This window comes from Lemur catta, chromosome 21, assembly GCF_020740605.2.
Source record: "Lemur catta isolate mLemCat1 chromosome 21, mLemCat1.pri, whole genome shotgun sequence".
NCBI classification, from domain to species: domain Eukaryota; kingdom Metazoa; phylum Chordata; class Mammalia; order Primates; family Lemuridae; genus Lemur; species Lemur catta.
The window spans coordinates 29,172,022-29,193,450 of record NC_059148.1 but is presented as its reverse complement, the minus strand read 5'-3'; the positions used below and the strand labels follow the sequence as shown (position 1 = coordinate 29,193,450).

Genomic DNA, 21,429 nt, shown 5'->3' with positions numbered 1-21,429 from the left:
GGAGCAGGACAGGCGAAAACCCATCTAACAAGTACAATGAACAATATCTGGGTGACGGGCACTCTTATAACCATGACTCAAGCATTATAAAAGCAATTCCTGTAATCAAAATTATTTCTACCCTGTAATACTTTGAAATTAAAAAAATATATAGTTATACCTCTCAAGAATTAAATGTGGGGCTGTTGCCAATCTCCACAAAGCTAGGGTCCTTCCTTGCTAAGTAACTACCCACATGGAAGTGTAAGCTCCCATGTTAATACCTTTGCATTATTAAAAATATGTTTAATTCTTGGAAAGTCTCAGCAAAAGGAGCAGAGTGGAGTTGATTCTTATATAAGGGTTTGACTTGAAAGACCACATGGAAGGTAAAATGTACATCAGAAATAGCCTTTGAGTAGCCCTTAAAGTGTCCATAAAGCACACCTACAGGCGACTTTTGTGGAGAGAAGTCTTTTCCCCTTTTCTTGCTTTCTTTTTTATTGTGGTAAAATACACATAACACAAAATTTACCAATTTAACCATTTTTAAATGGTTAAAATTCAGTAGCATTAAAGACATTCACAATGCCGTGTGATCAACACTACTACCTATTTCCAGAACTTTTTCGTCAACCCCAAAGGAAAACTCACACCCATCTCCCCTCCCGACCCCCAGCACCCTGGCAACCGCTACTCTACTTTTCATCTCTTCAGATTGGCCTGTTCTGGACATTCCACATAATGGAACTGTACACTCTGCAGTCTTTGGTATCTGGCTTCTTTTGCTCAGCATCAGGTTCTCACGGTCCTTCTATGCTGCAGCAGGTGTCAGCCTGCATTCCGTGATACAGCTCAATAATATCCCAGGACATGGAGAGACCACATAGTCTTTAACCACACAAGGACGTGGAGGACTCAGAACCCTCTTACACTGCTGGTAGGAATGTAAAATGGTACAGCCACTGTGAAATGCAGTTTGGAGGTTCCTCAATAAACTAAACATAGAATTACTATATGACCCAGCAGTTCCACTCCCAGGCATATGTCCAAGAGAACTGAAAACAGGTGTTCAAACAAAAACTTACACAGGAATGTTTGCAGCAGCACTGTTCACAATAACCGAAAATAGAAACGACCCAAATGTTTGCCCCTATTAAGTGGCTGCCTTGTGTTAAAGTCGGGTGACATCAAAATTTCAGATCTGCAAGCACCAGAATCGTAGTCAGCGTGTGGGAATCCTCACACCATGAACAGCCCAGGGAGCATGGCTCCAAACCAGGGAGGAGCAGGGTCGCCCCCCACCCCATGCTCCCTCCTGAGCAGCCCCTCCTAAGTGGAGGGTGGGCAGAGCCATCTGTGTTGAATTTAAGGTGTTATTTGAGTCTCCCTCTTTCATAGAAGCGTATAGTCAAATTCTATCAGCTAAACAAGGGTGTGGTGTGACCCTTGAAAACTGCATCCACCAGAATGATAGACCTGAATACACCGGTGCTCTAGAGATGACCCTGGCTCGAGGGTCAAAAGCCACTGGTGTCCAGAGAACATTAGTGGGGACCAGAGTGGACTTGTGCCTTCTCCCAGAGAGACTGTTCTGAGACTTGGAAGAGAAGACGTGCTGGATCCAGGCCGGCCACTCAGCTGTAAATAGTCCATCCACAGGTCTGTGTTCCCGGGAAACAGACACAAGGAGGAGGAGGGAGGTGCATCCGCCTCCTGGGGCTGCCACAGCAAAGCGCCACAGACTGAGTGGCTTAAACAGCAGAAAGTTATTCTCTCCAAGTTCTGGAGGCTGGAAGTCCAAGAACAAAGATTTGGCAGGGTGCTCCCTTCTGACAGCTGTGAGGGAGAATCAGTTCCAGGCCTGTCCCTTGACTTCCGGTGCTCTGCCGACACTCCCTGGTGTTCCTGGGTTTGAGGATGCTCCGCCCCAATCTCCGCCGTCATCATTTTGCCTGTGCCCATGTCTGTGTCCAAATCCTCTGACACCAGTCAGCTTGCATTAGGTCCCACCCTACTCCAGCGGGACCTCATCTTAGCTGGTTACAACTGTGACGACCCCATTTCCAAATAAGGTCATGTCCATGGTACTGGGAGTTAGGACTTGAATGTGCGACTCTGTGGGAGGCAGGATCCCGAGTCAGGAAGGAGGGTGGAAAACAGGGTGAGGCTGAGACAGGCTGAGCCGCTGGCATGCTGGGCTTGCAGCTTCTCCACTCACTCCCGGAACATCCCAGCACACCTGTGGGGCAGCCGTCAGGATCCTGATTTTAATGAGGAGAAGACAGAGGCACAGAGAGGTTCAGAAGATGTGCTCGTGCTCACAGGGCTAGCACGAGGCGTGGCTGAGAGAGGAGCTCAGGCAGCGGCCTCCAGGGCCCAGGAACACGCTTCTGTCCACTGGAGCGCGGCCTCGAACAGGGACAGGATGGAAAACACAGGCCACGGTGCAGAACCGGACACCTTGCCTTGAAACAGGGGGGTGGGCAGGATGTCCTCAAAGCCTGCAGGACACTGTCACCAGGGAGGCAGGGGATCTCCAGGCAGGGCCCCAGGCCAGGGCAGGATGGAGGGCAGGGATCAGCATCGAGGCCCTCTGACTGCACCCCTGTCCCTTCCTCTCCACTCCACTCCAGCCTTGTGGGCTCCCCGCTGCCCCGGGGAGGACAGGCACCCCCTGCTCAGCCCCTCCCGCCTGGGGGTCCACCTGTCCCCTCCCTGCCACCTCGTCACACTGAGTCTGTGCCTGGTGCCTTCTCCAAAATCAGGAGTCCCCTCTAGCAGCTTTTCTACTCATCTCTTGCTTTATTTTCCTCCCTAGGACTTTTCTCCGTCTAATAGTAAATCTTTATTATCATCTCCTTCCGCCCACTAGAATATAAATCTCATGGAGGAGCGACGTTGACTGCTTTGCTCAGCGTGGCAAATCCAGCACCTACATCAGCCTGGCTCTGGGGAGGGCTCAGTAACGTATGTCGAGTGAACCAATGGACGCATCCGAGCAGCGCTGGGTCCTGGGGCTCCTGTGTCCTTGCTCGGTGCCCAGGGAGGACATGCCTAACCCCTGCCACTGCAGAGAGCCTGGGAGATGTCCCAGCCCAGGGTGGGGAGGGCTGGGGGCTCCACTCTTGCTGCACCCTAAGCCCTCTTGTCATGGTCCCTGGGACAGAAAGTCTGGGCCCACAGTGGCAGCTGATCACAACTCTGTCCTGCCTTCTTGGGACATCAGGCAGTCAAAGGTCCCCCCGTTTATTCACACAGACACAACTGAAAAGAGCAGGCTCACAGGGGTCTCCAACCGAGAGGCTTGTGGTGGGAGGCTTCACTGCTACATATTCTTAGTCCTCAGTGTCACTTTGGAGGTGACAGCTTGAGCAGACTTGCAAGGTACCAAGAGATGATGCTCACAGCTATTCCTCAGCTGCTTTCCTTGAGAAAGGATGGTCATTAGGGAGCAGAGGTCGGGGGTGAGGGGACATGTCATGTCCCACTGAGGGGATGTTCCAGAGGGTTTCCCAGAGGAAGAAAGAATCCAGGGCTGGTTCAACAACCCCGACCTCCCTCCTCGCGCACTCTGGGTTTTATGCTGCGAGACATCTCGGAGCGATGGGGAGCTCTCTGCCCCCAGATGGAAGCGACAACTGACCACAGCCGGCCCTCCCACCACAGCTAGAATCAAGGCAGCAGGCGAAGCCACTGCCAGGGCAGCCACTGAGGCCGGGAAGGGGGAGGCCCCGGCTTCCTCCGTCCTTCCACCTTCTCAGCTCCCACCAAGGACCAACCCAGAGGGAAGCCAGCTGACCCCGGACAGGCCCAGGACACACACATGACAGATTCTGGTTCTGCAGGACTTGCAAATGCCACAGGGAGTAAGCAGAACAGTGCCCCACCCCCCAGAGATAACCACACACTGCTTCCAGGACCAGGAACGTGGGGCCTCGCGTGATGAAGAGGACCTCGAGGATGCAATTACGTGGAGGATCCCAGGATGGGAGATGGCCTGATGGGGTCACACTGGTCCCTCTTGGAGGGAGGCAGGAGCATCAGAGTCCGAGAAGGAGATGTGACCACGGAAGCAGAGGTCAGAGTGATGCGGGGCCACCAGCCGAGGAACGTGGGCAGCTCTAGAAGCTGCAAAAGGCAAGAAAACAGCCCCTCCCCCAAGCTTCCCAAAGGAACGCAGCTCTGCCAACACCCGGACGCTAGCCCGGCGAGACTAACGTTGGACTTCAGATCCGAAAAAGAATAAATTTGTGTCCTTTGAAGCCACTAAATCTGTGGTGATCTATTGTATCAGCAAAGGAAACTAATATACCACGAATATTTCATATTTAATGTCCAATGTGGAAGCCCCCTTCCTGGGCAAAATGACACGTGCAAAAGGAAGAGAAAACCACATGGCATAACCTCGTGGACTTTAAGAGAAAAGCTAGCTTCAGCGTAGGCAGAAGGTAGGAAATATAAAATCTCATTGTCTAGCCTCAGGGTACCGCTCTGGGGCTGGCAGTCAGCTAAGACTCGTGGCACAGAAACCCCAGATGAGCCAGAGGGCAGGTGACCGCGGGATGATGCGAAGGTCATTCCAGAAATAAAGCTATTTGGAGTTCAAGTCGGGGGGGACCTCCTTCCTCAGGGCTGCCGGCCTTGCCCCGATGACCGCAACGACCCCAGCAGACGCCTTCACAAGCATCTCGGGAAGCCACGCTCACGTCAGCCCTTTCAAACGAATGAAGGAAGTGGTCACTTCTGCGGCCAGGTCTAGATCCTGCAACCCTGCAGTTACTGAAAATTTTCACATAGACACACTCCAAAGACACTGGCCGCGGGGGCTCGTCCAGAAGCTGCCCAGCAAGACTTGCGGTGGGCAGGGCGGAGCAGGTGACATTCTCAGGTGTGAAGTGTCCGCCCGTCACTCACTGAAAATAAGCCGCCAGCGCTCCAGCGCTTCTAGCTTTCACGTTCCTTGCCCAAATCGACTTTCCACGCTGAAGTGCTTTCATCAACTGCTTGCAGACCAAATGAGTGAGCGATAAAGTGTGTTTGTGGAACCAAAACACAGACGGGCAAAGGAAAACCATTCCTACAGAGAAGATTCATCTGAGCGAAGTCAGTGCCAAGACGTGTGCACCATGCCTGACACCAAGCGTCGCATCAACAGATGCCAAATGCCGGCCGGCTGATGCCACCACCGTCTGGCCACTAAAGGGACGTGCCACAGGCCAGTGACTGAAACCAATGCTTGGCAGTGTCTGTGCTTTTTAATGCACTGCTTAAGCGAGAAAGGTGATATGTCAGAAATGAAATTCCAGAAATGCCTCTCAGCTCCCCACTGGCACATGGAAAGCTCACGAACAACGGGCCCATCCCGTGACGGGGCAGCGAGCCTGGGACATCGCAGGCCACGTCCTAACAACACAAAAAATGCACACATTCCAGCAATTCCCTTGGCCCATCCGCTGTTGTCTTTCAACAGAAGAAAGCTTTCTCCAGGTTCCAGTCCCTCCCGAGCTTGTGTGATTACAGGGGTTACGTTCTAATTAGGGTAAAGCCACAGATGTGCCTGAATGAGCGCTAGGGCTGTAGCCGGCCTGGCTGGCCATGCAGGCTGCACCTTGCTCTCACCTGCAGGATTTGCAAAAGTAATTCCCCAAACAGCTTATACAAAATCAAACCCCTGTTATATCCCACCCACCCCTGGGCAACACACGAGCAGAGCGGCCATGATCCACGCCACAGGATCAGAGCTGTCTCCCTAGCACAGGAAAGGGGCCTTTGAGACGTTCAGAGATGTGGCCCTCGATCACACATGGAGAAATCGAAGCTCAGAGAAAGAGGTGGACACCAGAGGTATCCGGAACAGAGCCCCGGTCTCAGTCCCAAAGCTTCAGATGTAAGCCCTAGAACTGCATGACTGACGGCCGTCCACGCACCAAGAGCTGTCTGGATCATGGTTTGTGACTCAAGCCAAACATCCCATTGTCCAGCTCACTGTTCACTGGCTCCCCTGTCTGCCCAGCACAATCCATAGCCCTCCACACACCTGGGGGCACGAAGGGCTGGGGCTCCCTCACGGCGCAGGCTACCGCCGCTGCTAGCACCCCAAGGCCGCACCCTGGAGCACTGAGCACAGCCTGCTCCCAGTCCTGCATTTTCCTGCCCATGCAGCGGCATCAGGTGGAAGAGGAGAGGTGACAGGCACACACAGGGACCTTGATTGTTTGTACCGAGAACATCCACAGAAAGCAAGATGCTCCCCAGCACACAGCTCAGTGTGATCCCCGAGCGATTATCGCAGACTCTGTACTGAAGTTTTCACCCTTGCCCTGCTCACAGCCTGCCATAAACCCTCCCCAGTGGGCTGGGGTCTTTCCGCCAGAGCAGAGTTAGCCAGACCATTTGTTTCTCTGCCTGTTTACCGTTTATTTTATTGACATACAGCTTTTCTCATCGTGTTGTCATTAACATGAACGGGACCCGCATGATCACACTGAGGCAACAGCCCCCACCTGGTCTCCCAGGCTCCAGGCAGCAGCCAGCAGACCTTTTAAAAATGCAAAGTAGATCACATCACTTCCCTCAAAACCCTGCAGCCGCTGCCCATCCCACATGGAATAAAATCCAAAGTCTTTCCAAAGTCTACGAAGCCCCACATAACGCAGCCCTCTGCCACCAAGCCGACCTAGTCCCCCGGCACCCCTCACTCACTCCACACCAGTCCCAGAGCTGACCCCTGACCACACCAGGGCCGGCCACCTCCGGGGCTCTGGGGGACTCTCCTCTCTCATGTCTCAGTGGAGAAACCTGACAGCACGACCGCGGCCTGGCAATCAAGGTCACGGTCATAAATCATGTTGGTGGTAAGTCCCCTCGATGTGACGTGATGACAACGGCACCTAACATCTGTGGTCTACCTCCCGGAGACCTATAACCTCAGCTTAGTCAAGTTAAGAAGCCAGACAAGCTTCAATACAGGAGCATCCTACAAAACACCTGACCGGCGATCTCCAAAACCGTCAAGGCCACCAAAAACAAGGGAAATCTGAGAAACTGTCACAGCCAAGAGGAGCCTAATGAGACTTGAGGAAAGAACGTTACGTGGGATCCTGGAATAGAAAAAGGACATTAGGTAAAACTAAGGAAATCTGAATAAAGTATGGACCTCAGTTAATGCCAACATATTAGCATCGGTTCATTAATGAACCAATGTGCCATGCTGATGTAAGATGTTAATAACAGAGGAAACCGTGTGCGGAGTGGGTGGGAAGCTTCGATGAGAAGTCCTGGTACTCTATGCTCAATTTCTTTTGTAAATCTAAAACTGTTCTGAAAAATAAAGTCTATTAATTTTTTTTAAAGTGGATCATTTGGTCAGGCAGAGGAATGTCTCTGGGGTAGAGGGCCGCATCTCACTCCTGCAAACACCCCCGGCCTTCGCAGCTACAGGCTGCAAACTCCTCCATCAACATTACGTGGTGCCATGTGCGTCTCTACCCATGAAAAGCGACACAGGCCACTGACAACAGAACTGGGATAAAATCAAATAAAACGTCCTTTCTAAAGACACAGAAGGTTTCTTCTCACCCAAAAAGAGAACAATGACTGAGCGCATCACCTTTTATCTAGGCTAGGTGAAGGCGGGGTGCGTGAATTGGTGGAGGCAGACTGAGTTCAATGAAGACTTTCAAATCACAGGATTTTCTTCAGGAAACTGAGAGGAAGGAAGTGGGGGGCGGGGACAACCGCTCAGAGGTTCATTCTACTGCTTCTGTCAAAGGCTTGCAGCAGCCCTGAGGAAGGCTCCATGATGACATATGTAATCATGACTTGATAATATATTACATCATCATAACAGTCACAATAATATGACTTATAATGTCATCACAACAGTGACATAATGACAATAAATGCCAAAATAATAAATAAATCAACAAATAGACAAATACATCCAAATAACAACATAAGAATAAAATGATATCATGGAGAGGCCAGGGTTTCTGACGAACACCAATATAAAAGACCAAATAAAGACTCTACTTGAGCATCCACTTTGCAAGTTACCCTCGGTTAGTTTCTTCAACCACCCATCAGAAATCTGATGCAAAGGCTGCAGTTTAAAATCACCCCGCTAGCAGACCTCTGGAAAGAAGGACTCCAATTCCCTCTGGTTTGATTTCTGCCTGCATAAGGGAATTACAAAAGTTCAATCCTACAGTACAAATGAAATCTGCACTCAGTGAGAAAGGGCATGTTAGAATCTAAATGACACTTGGAGTCTCTAAGAGAAACTATGCTGTATTTCTAGCTCACAAAGGATCTGCAGTGCATGAAACCAGCAACGTGGTAATTAAGGTCTCACTTCCTGTAACCTCAAACAGTGTCACTTCATTCAAGAATTTGGGGAGGCCCCCCAAATCCCACCAAAGTGCTGACCTTTGGCAAAGTTTCTCTTTGTCCCCAGCTGGTTACTCTGGTGCTGACAAAAGTGTGTTCGACTTAGAACATTCAGCATCTCTTTGTTGAGTGCCTGCTCTGCACCAGACCCTACTCTGGAGTCTTGAAATCTGAGTTCAAATCCCAGGTCTGCCAGTCACAGCTATGAAACTGTGGGCCCTCAACGTCTCTGGGTCTCAGTTTCCCCATCTGTAATGGGACTAAGGTGCTACCCTTAATTAACAAAGGAATTGTTAATTAAAGCAGATAATATATAGAACAGGACCTACCACACAGTAGGTGCTCAATTAGTGCTGAATTTAGAAGGATCTGCTTCCAATCACCCCTGAAAACTCCTCCCACATTGACGCCTTTGAGTGGACCCCTCAAAGTGGCCCCCATCCAGACCCACCCTCCCATACTCTTAAGATGGTGCAGCCCCATTATCAAAGCTTACCTGCTCCTCAATTTTTTTCATTACAGAACATTTCAGAAGACTAATACAATACAATGTTAATATGATATAAACAATGGCCTAATAGCTCATATTCCTCAAAATGTGCATTTCTAAACACATTTAAACTCCTACTCATGCTTTAAGGACCACTTCAAATGTCACCTCCTCCCAGAAGCCTTCTTAGGTTCTCTCATACAGAACCCATTGTGTCCTCTTTGTCCCATTGCCTTGGTCTCTTGTCCTGTAACTGTGCAGAGAGCACTGCCTACCTACTGAGTTCACTATCTCAGCATCTGACTCTTATATTAGAATTTGAGAGCATCTCAAGAGAGAACCTTGTGTCTAGAAAGGACTGTGAAATCAAGCCAATTGTTTAGACTTGCTGAAACAGGCAACAGGGCCACTAGGTCATGGTGAAAGCTGTGTTAAAAAGATGAGTCTGGCAGCTGGATGGCTTTGTGGGGAAAGACCCAGCCAGAGAGACCTGGAGGTGACCACATGGGCACCATAGGAAAGAGTTGTACGAGCCTGCACACTGCCAGGGACACCGTCCTCGGCCAGTGAGGCCCAACTGAGTCAGCAGGAGGACTCAGGGGCCTAAAGTAGGAAAATCTATTTTTTTTTTACCAACCAAGCCAAAACACCCAAATATGGATATTTCCACTCCAAACCAGGCATCTTGAGAATTGGAGGAACTTCTTAGTCATCTAAACGTAGTCACTTGAAACCTATGAACATATTACAGAGATGGTATCACTGCCCAAAATGTGTATTTAATTACAAGAATGAAAATATAAGCCACAGACTGGGAGAAAATATTTGCAAAACGTATAACTAACAAAGGACTGGCATCTAAAATAGACAAAGAACTCTTAAAATCAACAATAAAAAAACAAACTAAAAATGGGCAACAGATCTGAACAGACATCTCAGCAAAGACGATAGACAGATGGAAAATAAGCATATTGAAAAGATGCTCAACATCATGTGTCATTAGGGAGTTGCAAACTAAAACAACAAGGAGACACCACCACACACCTGTTAGAATGGCTAAAATCCAAAACACTGACAACACCAAATGCTGGCAAGGATGTGGAGAAACAGGGAGTCTCCTTCATTGTTGGTGGGAATGCAAAACAGTACAGGCACCTTGGAAGAGAGCCTGGCAGGTTCTTACAAAACTAAACATACTCTTACCATGCTCTCCAGCAATTGCGCTCCTTGGTATTTTCCCAAGTGAGTTGAAAACTTACAACTGCACAAAAACCAGCATATGAATGTTTACAGCAGCATTATTCACAATTGCCAAAACTTGGAAGTAATCACGATATCCTTGAGTAGCTGAATGGATACACTGTGGTACATTTAGACAATCGGATATTATTCAGTGATAGAAAGAAACGAGCCATCTGGCCTGGAAAAGACATGGAGGAAACTTAAATAAATATACATGTCAAGTGAAAGAAGCCAATCTGAAAAGACTGCATACTGCGTGAGATTCCAACTCTATGACATTCTGGGAACGGCAAAACTAGGGAGACAGTAAGAAGAATCTCAATAGTTGCCAGGAGTTCAGGGAGAGGGAGGGAGAGAAAGACAGGTACAGCACAGGAGGTTTAGGGCAGTGAAGTTATTCTGTATGTCACCATAAGGGTGGACACTTGTCATTATTCATTTATCAAAACCCAACACACAGAGTGAACCTCAGTGTACACTGCAGACGTTAGCTAGTACTAATGTGTCAATATTGGCTCAAACAGGAAGGAAAATTTCACAAAAGCATCAAAATCTTTAAAACATCATGTCTTTTGACCCACCAATTCATTTCTAGCATTCTCTCCTCAAGATTTACCTACAAAGATAGTCAACAGACATTTTATGTTTAAAAAGAAAAAAAAGTATTTAAAAGGAATGTTTAAAAGGAAAAAGACGAAACTTCATAAAAATGGCCAGTAGCAATGTCTAAAAGAGGAAAAAAGTTAAACATAGTGAATGAATAGAAAATATCTCTAGAATATCAACAGATTACATGTTAAAATTATATTAAAATTACAGGTTCATTTAAAGGACTCCACAAATCTTGAAGTTGTTGGGAAAATTTGTTTATGTGTGTATATTTGCATTTTTCTGAAGAGGGACAACCACTTTTACTGATTTTTCAAAAGGGTTGATAATTATTGTCGTAGTTAAATATTCAATAACATGAAAAGATGTTACTATGTATTTATTCTACATTGTTATTGAAAACAACAGCTTTCAAATCTAAGTAAATGAGCCCAATATGGACAAAAGTAACATATTTCTGAACATACATGTGAATACATACATACAAATACACCCACCGAAATATTAACATCTATTGGCTTTGAATCATAGGTTTGGGGATAATTTTTATACTCTCCCTTCACTCAGTTATATTTTCTAAATTTTCTACAACTGAACCTTCCATTACCTATGAATTTAGAAGCCTTCGATTATACTCACGCTGAAATTGGCCAGCAGCATAAATTCACAAAGAACTCCCCACTGATTAGAAAAAGAGGTGGATTGTTTTAAAGTATTTCTTTTTTTCTTTTCTTCTGATCCTTTTCGAAGAGGGAGGAGACCTTCATTTTTTATAGAACTCTCTTCTCACTTTCTAGCCTGAATTGAAACACATCAACCTCCCTGCCCTCCGCTGGGTGTGGCTCTGTCTTCTTTTGAGAGAAAAGCGATACAAATTCATCTTAACATGTATACACAGGAACCCTCTGGAAGAAGAGTCCTGGTCAACTGTTGTTTCACAAACAGCAATAGGTTAGTCAAGTTAATGAGAAGGATGCCCTCTCCCTCTGCTCCGCTGGTTATAATAGTAGATATTTTTTCGGATTAGAGCAGACAAAGAAAAACTCCTGCAAGGGTAGTTCCAGGTTTTCCAACAGGGTAGCCCTTCACGATGAACATCAGGTTTGGATCTTGGGTTTACCTTGAGTTGGGTTACAAGAATGTGGGTGTGCCCGTCTCTTTGAAGAAATCTGTTTTAGGCCTTTTCCTCGTCGACCCCATGAACTTTGCTCTGCCTCTATTCCAGTTTTTAGATGACAGTGGGCTCTGTATCATGGTTTCTGACCACATGAAAAGCCACAGCTTGTTTTCTCTGAGGTTTGGTCCCAACAGCCAGACGGGAACAACCTCGTCTCAAGCTACCCAGTCGCGTGAGTCATTTCCATGCAAATGGTCCATCACCTACCTTGCCTTTCCCTCGGTTCAGTGTTATCTGTTCTGAACACTTCCAAATTTGCTTATTTTTCTAATCCTTTCTCTGCTCTTTTGGCAACACCACTCTTTATCTTGTGGTTTTCATCTTTATTACTCACATTTCCTCACAATGAGTGTTCATTAAAATATTTCAAATTAAGACCTTTAGTTGCCTTTCTAACCGTGTGCATCGGGTCTTCCCTTGCAACACATTTTTAATTCTTATCACAGAATTTCAGGCAGTTTGTACATTATATTCTATTAAAAACTCCATTCCACTCAAGGTTGTCACAATTCAGAGATGACAGTTTTCTGCAGGACGTTTTGTTGGAGAGATATTCACATATTCCCTTTGTTGGCTGGCAAACATGGCCCATGAGCCTGTATTTCACACCTCATTTGATATTACAATGCAACAAAAAAGTATAAAAAGAAGCAATTATTTATTTAGACGACAGAATGGATTTTAGAAGGCGATTAAATAAGCATATATTGTCATGCCAAAGTGACAATCCCTGCCCTTCTTAGGGCCCAGGGGAGGTCAGACACCAAACGCGAAGAAAGAGGAGAAAGAGGACACTGGGCGTGAGCTTGTCTGGTAATTATGTAACTCTCCTTGTGTAACTACTTGACTTTGTTCTCCTGTAACTTTTTTTATCTCTTCCAGAGAGAATGCAAAACCGATTCTCACAAAACCAAAAGTGAAAACCACAGCCTGCATTGCTCTTTTAATTTAAAACATTACCACTTGGTCAGTCAAATATTTCGACAAAATTAATTTCCCCGGCATAGACCACGGATGCCACCACTGCATACCCAGACGGTGGTTTCTGAGGGCGCAGACCCACTGTGCTACCGGAATCCCATTCCGACTGCTCTAGCACAATATCGGGACCTGTGAGACTACAGTGACCGGAGCAGCCCACTCCAGCTTCTGTCCCCATCAGCACCCATTGTCTACCTAGTCCCCCGCTTTGTGGGGGACTGATCACACCCCTGGTTCCAGGGCTGGCTATGGTGATTGGTTCAGGGTGTGGTACATGACCCTAGTTATACCAAACAGCCAGTGCTGACCGCCCCAGCGGCTTGTGCTGGTGCCTCTGGGGAGAGCAGCTTTCTCCCTAAGTGACCAACTCAGCAGATGGACCCTGGGAGCTGCCCGCAGGGCCACCGTGCCTCCAGGAGGGCAGAGCCTGCCTGAGAAAAAGCCAACCCAGAGAAAGACAGGGAGGCAGGTTGCTAAGGATGCTGCCTGAGCATCTAGCCCAACATTTCTGGTACCAGTCCACCCTGAGCTTCTCCACTGGCATGAGGAACGTCATTATACAGTACCTAATGGCATCCATTGGACAAAGCCACCTGAGAAGCCAAGCAACCAAGAGGTCGTCTTCCACTGGGGACATAAACACTCAGGGCCCCTGTGCAAAGCAGAGAATCAAGCTACAACCTTTGATAGATACCACCTCCAAAGAGTGTGGCAAACACTGCTAGCTGACCACCCAGTACCCAGCCTCCCATCCTCATTCCCCAGCAACAGAGACCACCTCCCACTACAAAGCCTGAAAATAATACCAAAGATTCACTTTCTTGCCTCTTGGGCAAAAGCATGGAACCCACTGCTTATTGATGAGATCTAAAAAGACAACTTCCATGGATATTGTTGGAAAGGCCTCCTTCCCTGGTTAAAAAAAAATACACACAAAGAGAAAAAGTCCCCTCCTGTCCAGTCTTTGGATATAGCTGGGTGAGTCTGTGATGCCTGGAAGGGCTGCAGCCATCTTGTGACCATGAGGAGACAAGCTGGAGGGTGACAGCCCACGCACTGGGCATAATAGAGTGGAAAGACAGAAAATCCCTGGGCAACACAGCTGTACTGCTGGATTAACCACCTGTGGAACCACCCGCCTCTCAACCTCTTGCTCTGTGAGATGATGAAACCCTACTGTGGCAGCCACTTTTAGGTGGATATTCTATTACTCACCCTGAAAGCACCTCAGCAAATGTCCAACTCCTAGGCTCTCTCGAAACATTAACAACTCAGGATTTGGGAGCATTCAGCGGGCAGATACAGGTTTCCAGGGAAACCAGGGGTCAGGTGAGGCTGCAGACGGAAAACTCTCACGGGTGTAAGGACGGTGACCACAGCATTGAGTGTGGAGTGAAAGGCACCCAGGTGACTTGGTCAATGATTCCCAAGAGAAGGCTTTCGACCACACAACCTGGGTCACTTCTCTCCCTTTGAAAGAGATCTTCAAAGAAAGGCAATCTCTACCTGAGGTTGGCCGAGGTCACCCAAGAGGGGACAGCACACGCCGGACAGCTCCACAGGAAAGGGCCCTCCACTCTCATGTGCCCCTCGCCCACCCCTGCCCTCACTCATGGGAGCCTCCTCTGCACCCAACACTATTGACCTCAAAGACGTTAGAGACTAGAGAAGAAAGCAAATAGAGCAGGTTGCGACAAATACGGTGACAAGTAACAGACTCGAAAGGGGCTTGTCTGCCGAGCCGCTCAGGGTGAAGCAGGAGCCAGGGGGGTTAAGGCAGGCGGCTGCAAGTCCAGCCAAGCTCCTGAGCCCGACCAGGGGAGCAACCCCGTAGGAGATGCGTGTTCAAGAAAAGGGGAGGAAGCAGAGGCCGGGGCTGTGTAGAGAAGGCTGCTGCAGCAGGGGCGACAGCTCTCTCCACCTGCTGGGTGTCGGACGAGAGATGATCGGCGATGACCACTCTCCGATTCCCGGCTGAGTTCAGCCCCATCACCCCCAAGGCTGGAGTCTGAGCCGGAGAAGACGAGCTGCCTGCCAGCAACGCCGCGTTCATCCCACTGAAGCTTCTGAAGCCATGTGCCAGTTCCCAGGTGTGGCATCAGCAAAACAACTGCGTTCCAGCACTAAGGGACGATTACCCCACAGCAATAGCTGCCCTAGGTGTGCTCATTAAAAAGTACATTTTCCCCTTGCCGCTTAAATCATTTCTACTTTCCCCCATTCTGTTCTTCAACTCTTCGCTGCAAACAATAACAATAATAATAATAACAATAAAAATTTTAAATGTGGTTATCAAACTCTACACTGTGACAAATGTGAACTCCGGCAATTTTTGAGACTGCCAACCTAATTAGGTCATTTGTGTACACAGGCATCAGGGTTAAAAGCCTCACACCGTAATGGAGCCATTCCGAAGCTGCGCGACCGAGCGGTGCTGATGAGCTGAAAGGAACACATTTCCCATTAAACGGAGAGGTAGCGCTTTATCTATACGCGCGTTATTTTGCTGTCAGCTCTGGCAGCCACTCCAGGGCCACCACTGCCAAGGCCCCTTGGGGACCTCGCGCTCACCTGCTCTGCATGTCGGGGCGATGGCCCATGCAGGTGAGGCTGGCCGTCGTCTGGGTGCTGCCGTTGTCTATTTCCTCCTGCACCGCCCACTGGTCCTCGCTGCTGATCCTCACTGCCGTTATCTTCACACCTGCCGCGGCCTTAATTCTGTGGGGTGGGGGGAAAACACATATGTAATAAAACCATTGCAGCTTGGGATACGTAGTGAAACATGGCGCCAGCACAGCTCGCTGGGAAAGCGCCTGTTGAGCGAGGGCGCTAATCCCATCCGTCGGGGGACACAACCCAGTCACCTCCCCAAAGACCCTACCTCCTCACGCCACCACCTTGGGGGTTAGGATTTGAATATGTAAATTTGGGGGAGACACAACATTCAGACCCTTGTACTTATCAGCCACAGAACTGATAAAGTGTAAAACGACACGATACTGTAGAATAACATACAGCAATAATGAGCGAGAGGTCTATCACCCCATGAAACAACAGGTGAACTTCCAACTATCGTGTTGAGTGAAGGAAGCTGGGTGCCAGAAAGCGCACACGGGGTGATTCCACCTACAGAAAGTCCGAAACAGACAAATGAAGCTCTGGGGGTGAAGTCAGCCTAGCGGTTGCCCCTCGGTGCTGGGCTGTCACCAGGCGCAGTCCCAGGGAGGCTCCGGGCGCCTGCAATGTTCTGATTCTTCTTCCGATGCCGATGACATGGTGGGTTGTGAGAATTCATCGAGCGGTGCCCACTCGTGTGTACGTCTCTGTGTGTATGTTGCAGTTCAATGTAAAGCTCAAAACAAGGCAAGCGTGTTTGCAACAGGGATGCACGCAGAGCCAGGGGATGCCGTGGCCCCACCTCTGCCCATGCTTAGTGGAAGGTCTCAAGATGAGGCAGACCATGGCCAAGTTCACTAACCAAAAGGTTTAGATAAGCCTGTCTACTAATGTTTGAGTTAAGCGCACAACCACGATAAGGAAAGTGCTCATGAGGAAACTAAACTAATAAGCATGCAAAAATAAAAAGAAAGAAAGAAAGAAAAGCAAGCACAACTATAACCTAAAGTCACAACCCTCTGCAGACAACACTGGTGACGCGCTGATAGTAAACTGTCCTGCTCAAACGCTGACGCCTGCGCAACACCAGGAGCCGAGTGTGTCTCAGCGCTGCTCGGTGATACCTGTGGGTTCTAACAGCTGAGCTCCACTGAGGCCACCCCTCTCCCCCCGTGCCAGACACTGTCACAAGGGCTTTACACAAACGGTTTCATGTGTTACCCGTATCGACACATTTACTCCTCTTTATGGCACTACGAGTGGGGCGTGTCATCCCCGGTTTCCAGAGGAGGAATCTGCGGCACCAGGGGTGAAGCAACAGGACGGAAATCAAGAAGGGGAGGCCGTCTCGGAGCCAAGACAGAGCCCAGGGACTCTCACTCCTGAGCCTGCCCTCTGGCCCCCGGAGGGGCACAGGTGTTCACACCAGGCCGCCCAAGGCCAGGTCCTGGCTCTGCCACTGACCCTGGCTGTGATGAGGCTCCTCATCTCTCAAATGGGACTCCTCCCATCCAAGTACTAACCAGGCCCGACCCTGCTTAGCTTCCAAGATCAGATGAGATCACACGTGTTCGGGGTGCTATGCCCGTAAACTGGGCTCTGGACTCCTAAACTGTGCGCGAATTTCTTTCTGCTGTTTTAAGTCGCCATGTTTGTGGTCATTTGCTGTGGTGGCCCTAGGACACTAATACAGTGGCCATCTCTTAAGGTTGTTGCAAGGGTTAACTGAGATAATGCAATATAAAGTGCTCACACAGCGAAATTGCTACACACATTTATTATTATTGCACTATGCTGCTATCTGTGGTCCCAGGAAGAGATCAAGAAACAGTCTGTGTGGGGGAACAATGGCTTACACAGAAATGACGAGATAAAGAGAAATAAATTCTAATGATCTTTGCTTTTCGAGTGTTGTGAAACACTGGGCATTCCTACCACCCTAGGAGAGCCGGGTGCACCCAGGAACAAAGATCAGGGAAGTGATGGAGGTAGGGATGGGGAGAGGAGGAGCCCGACTCCCAGATCTCAAATTCCAGCCACAAGACTGACTAGCTGTGAGATCTTGGAGAGACACTGAACTTCCGTGACTCAGTTTCCTTGTCTGTATAATTTGGATATTAATAATATCTACCTATAGTGTTGTTATTATGAAGATTAAGTGAATCCGTGTATTATTAAGTGCTTAAAAGAACACCTGGAAAAAACAAACTGATCAGTGTTTGCTACTATTATTTTTCTCACAACAAACTACCATATGCTTTCCGGAGATCACACACTCAGCCATCCAGGGCCCCCCTTTGTGAGGTATCCTTTGGAACTGCTCTAAGTCTCCAGTCGGGATCCCAACAACCTCCCCTCCAGATATGGTTTCCTGATCCTACTCCTGTTCCTTGGCAGAAAATTCCACTAACATCCCAAGGCAGGTCAAATGTCTCCATGTGCCATAGTAGGTCCATGTATTTCAGAAAGGGTACTCTAGAGGACATCTAACCCTCAACCATTTGGACCCAAAGAACATCACTGTACACCTGAAAAACTCTCAGAAACTTTGTGGTAGTTGCAATTTATTTTCTTTAATCCAATTCTAATTCATATCTAGTAAAATGTCCAGAGATTGGGCCAACTTCTATACAATTCACCACAGACATTCAAATGATACCCCCAGTTCTTCAGGCACCTGACTCTGTTCAGCTCTTATGTGTGTGGGCTTTGTCTTCCAATTAACTCTCTTCTCATGGTCACAGTGTAGCTGCAGCAGCTCCAGATCTCACATCATCATCCACAATGAAAAAGCAAGATTCCTTCCCCCAGAATGAAAATCCTGGAGCCATGTTTTCATTGGCTGAATTAGATTGAGAATTCAACCTTGGACCAATAACTGTGGCCTATGGGATGGGGGGTGGGGATACTCATTGGCTTAGCTGGTCAACAATCATCCATGCACTAAGGCTGAAGTTAATCCCATCCTAATCACATGGGAGGGGTAAGCCAGGAGTGGCTCCTAAAAGGAAATTCAAATTAAAACAGAACAAACCAACACTGAGTACCAAGACAGAAACTGAACACCAAATTATTGACGTTTTGCTTCCCTCTTAAACACAAGTTATAAAATTGTTCCTAAATCCCAGTCCTTAGTCCAAATCCCTACTAATTTTAGCTTATATTTGTTAGAACAATTTAAGCCCAGAAAAATCCATGTCTTGAATATTCATTAAGTTTGTTTTAGAGAAATATCTTTAGGCTTGGTGGTATTCTTAGCGCTTGTCATTTAAAAACTACAATATCTAAAACTACGTGGAAAAAATAAATAGGGGCTGAACATGGAAAAAGATAAGACCACAAGGTGGCAGTCCCCCACAGTAAGTTTTACTTGGGCAACACTTTGACGGATTTGCATGCAAGGGAAGACCCTCACAGCAAGAGATGGTCCAAATGCTATGACACACAGGGCCACCCTCCAGAAGGGGAGGAGAGCGAGGGAACTCTCAGGGGAGAGGAAGATGAGAGACAGGAGCTCACATGTCTAGATGATGTCATTCAGCAGCACAGTGGGGAGTCTCCGGGTCAGAGCGCTCCAAAGGGCAGTTGCAGCCTGGGTTCTTCTATAGCTACAGGGTTTACCTTATTTATGACTAACAGACATTGGACTCAGTTTTGCAGGGTATGCAAAACAGGCAGGCTCCAAATGGCTAAAAATCTGTTTATTTGGGCTATGTTTAAAACAATTGGATGTGTAAAAACTTGTGTTTGGTGCCAGCATGCTTCTGAGCTAACAGGTCCAGGCCTGTTGTAAAGAAATAAATAACACAGGGGCCAATACCCGGGGACCGTCTTTGGCTCATTTATATAATAACCACTTTCTGACATACATAGAAAACTTACATTTACAATTCCCTAGGGTTTTCGTTACATAAATATTTGTTGCATGCATCCTTGAAATTACGGGATTACATGGAGAGGGTAAACTGGCAGAACAATAAACTGCTCATTGATGAACTGACCCTCCAAGAAACCGGTCCCCACTTACACATGGCCCTTGGGTAACAGCAGCCTCTACGCCCACCCACCACTTCAGCACCTCTGCAACCTTGGTTGGTCAGGCCCTGCTGATTGCTGGCTATACGTACAATGCAAATGCGATGCAAACCTATCGTGCAGTGAAATTGCAAACCTTATAATGTTGGAGGATGGACAAATGCCAGCAAAGCTATTGACTAAGAGATTGCAGCAAGGGTCTACAGTCACCCCTCAGGAGAGGTTTACTGACAGCTAACAAGTGAAGAGGACAAAATCAGCAAGAATGACGGGCGCTTTAGAAGACAGCAGTCTGACGGGCAGAGTAGTGTGAAGCTCTTGGGGAAACTGGGGGAGCCCTCCAATGTCTCTGCTAAATGGATCCTTTTTGTGATCCTACCGGCAATATCAAACGTGAAATGAAAAATGCATGATTAGGAAAAAAACAACAAGTTATCAACAGGAAATGCATTCTTTGTTGTGAGTATCACAGAGTAGGAATTACTGAACTCAAATTTTGTTTGCTATAAGATGAAATAAACGTGTTGCTATCATCTTTATTTCATTTCTCAAGGAAGAATAAAATCCAATCAAGTTTTATTTTTCTCATTATTTTCCATGAAATTTTGGTTCTCATTTTTAGAGGATTGATATTAATTAGCCAAATATTCTGGGGTTAAAGAAAAGTTCACCATCACACCCTTGTAGCTTTGAATGGCAACACTCACAACAAATGAATGTTTTGTGTATGTGAAAATATGCCAATATCCTATATTGGTGGGGAACAGAACACTGGCTTCTTCACGGTTCCTAAAACAGCACAGCCCGTTCTGTCTGCCTCTAAACCTTTGCACTTGCCATTTCCTCTGCCTGGAATTCTCTCCCAAGACACCGGCGTGACTCATTCCCTAATCTTCAGACGTGGGCAAGTGTCACCCCTCAGTGAACCCTGCCTGGACCATCTAATCTAAAATGGCAAATTCCTCCCATCCTCAAACACTCTCTATTTCCAGTTTCCTGCTTTATTTTTCTCCTTAGCACTAAACACTACGCAATATATACGCTTTGCTTCCTTATGTATTTATTTTCTGCCTCCCTCACTGGATATAGGCACCAGGTGAGTGGGGGTTTTGTATGTTTAATTTCCCGCATGATCCGTGGTGCCGAGAACCATGCGTGGTGGAAGGGAGGAGCTTAGTAAATATCAGAAGAATGAAGGGTCTCTGTCTATGGTGTCACCTGTCTCTGGGTGCTTTGTGAACATGAGACTCTGAAGGCGAAAAATGCTCAGTAAGAGACATCACCAAAATGCCAAGGGGGGGCGGGGAATGAAGGCATTGGAATCTTGTGGAGCAGAGGTTCACAAACTCACCGGGCACCAGAATCACTTGTGCCACTTGTAATGACACAGAGCTCTGGACCCAACCTGCAGAGATTATGATCCAATAGGTCTGGGGCAGGACCCATAGTGCTGTGATTTTTAAAAAGCTGCTATTCTGACACAGGTGGTCCTCACCACACTATTTGGGCAACACCGTTTGGGACACACTTCAGACGATCACACTCTGTCAAGGGGGGTGTTGCAACACAGTATCTGGTGTTCAACACACTCTCTGAGATACGCCCAGCCCCAGCGCTGGAGTGTTTTCAGGGTGTGATTGAGGAAAACTGTAAAGATACTTTTTAATTTGGGTTCTCCCAGCAAACCCCTTTCTCTGTGATAAATTAACCACAGAAAGAGATGCATGTATCTGCTGAGAGCTCATTTCAAACTGTCATTTAAACCTGAAAAGATTACAGGGCAGGGGAGAGAGCCCAGGGGAGCCAGGCCTGCCACGATGGCCACAGAGCAGATGGAGGTCTCCCCTCCTGCGCTCTCCTGTGCAGGAGGCTGGAATCCTAGACATGGAGTTTACAGGTTTTTGGCCTC

General features: G+C 47.7%; 1 protein-coding gene across 1 annotated transcript in view; it reads right to left on the bottom strand.

Annotated features, from left to right (window-relative positions):
- Nucleotides 1-21,429, bottom strand: part of TMEM132B (transmembrane protein 132B) — a 163,099-nt gene that overhangs the window by 96,412 nt on the left and 45,258 nt on the right. Inside the window, exon 4 of the mRNA XM_045534725.1 lies at nt 15,441-15,587. Within this exon, the coding sequence (XP_045390681.1) occupies nt 15,441-15,587 (147 nt within the window). The remainder of the gene's footprint in view (nt 1-15,440; nt 15,588-21,429) is intronic.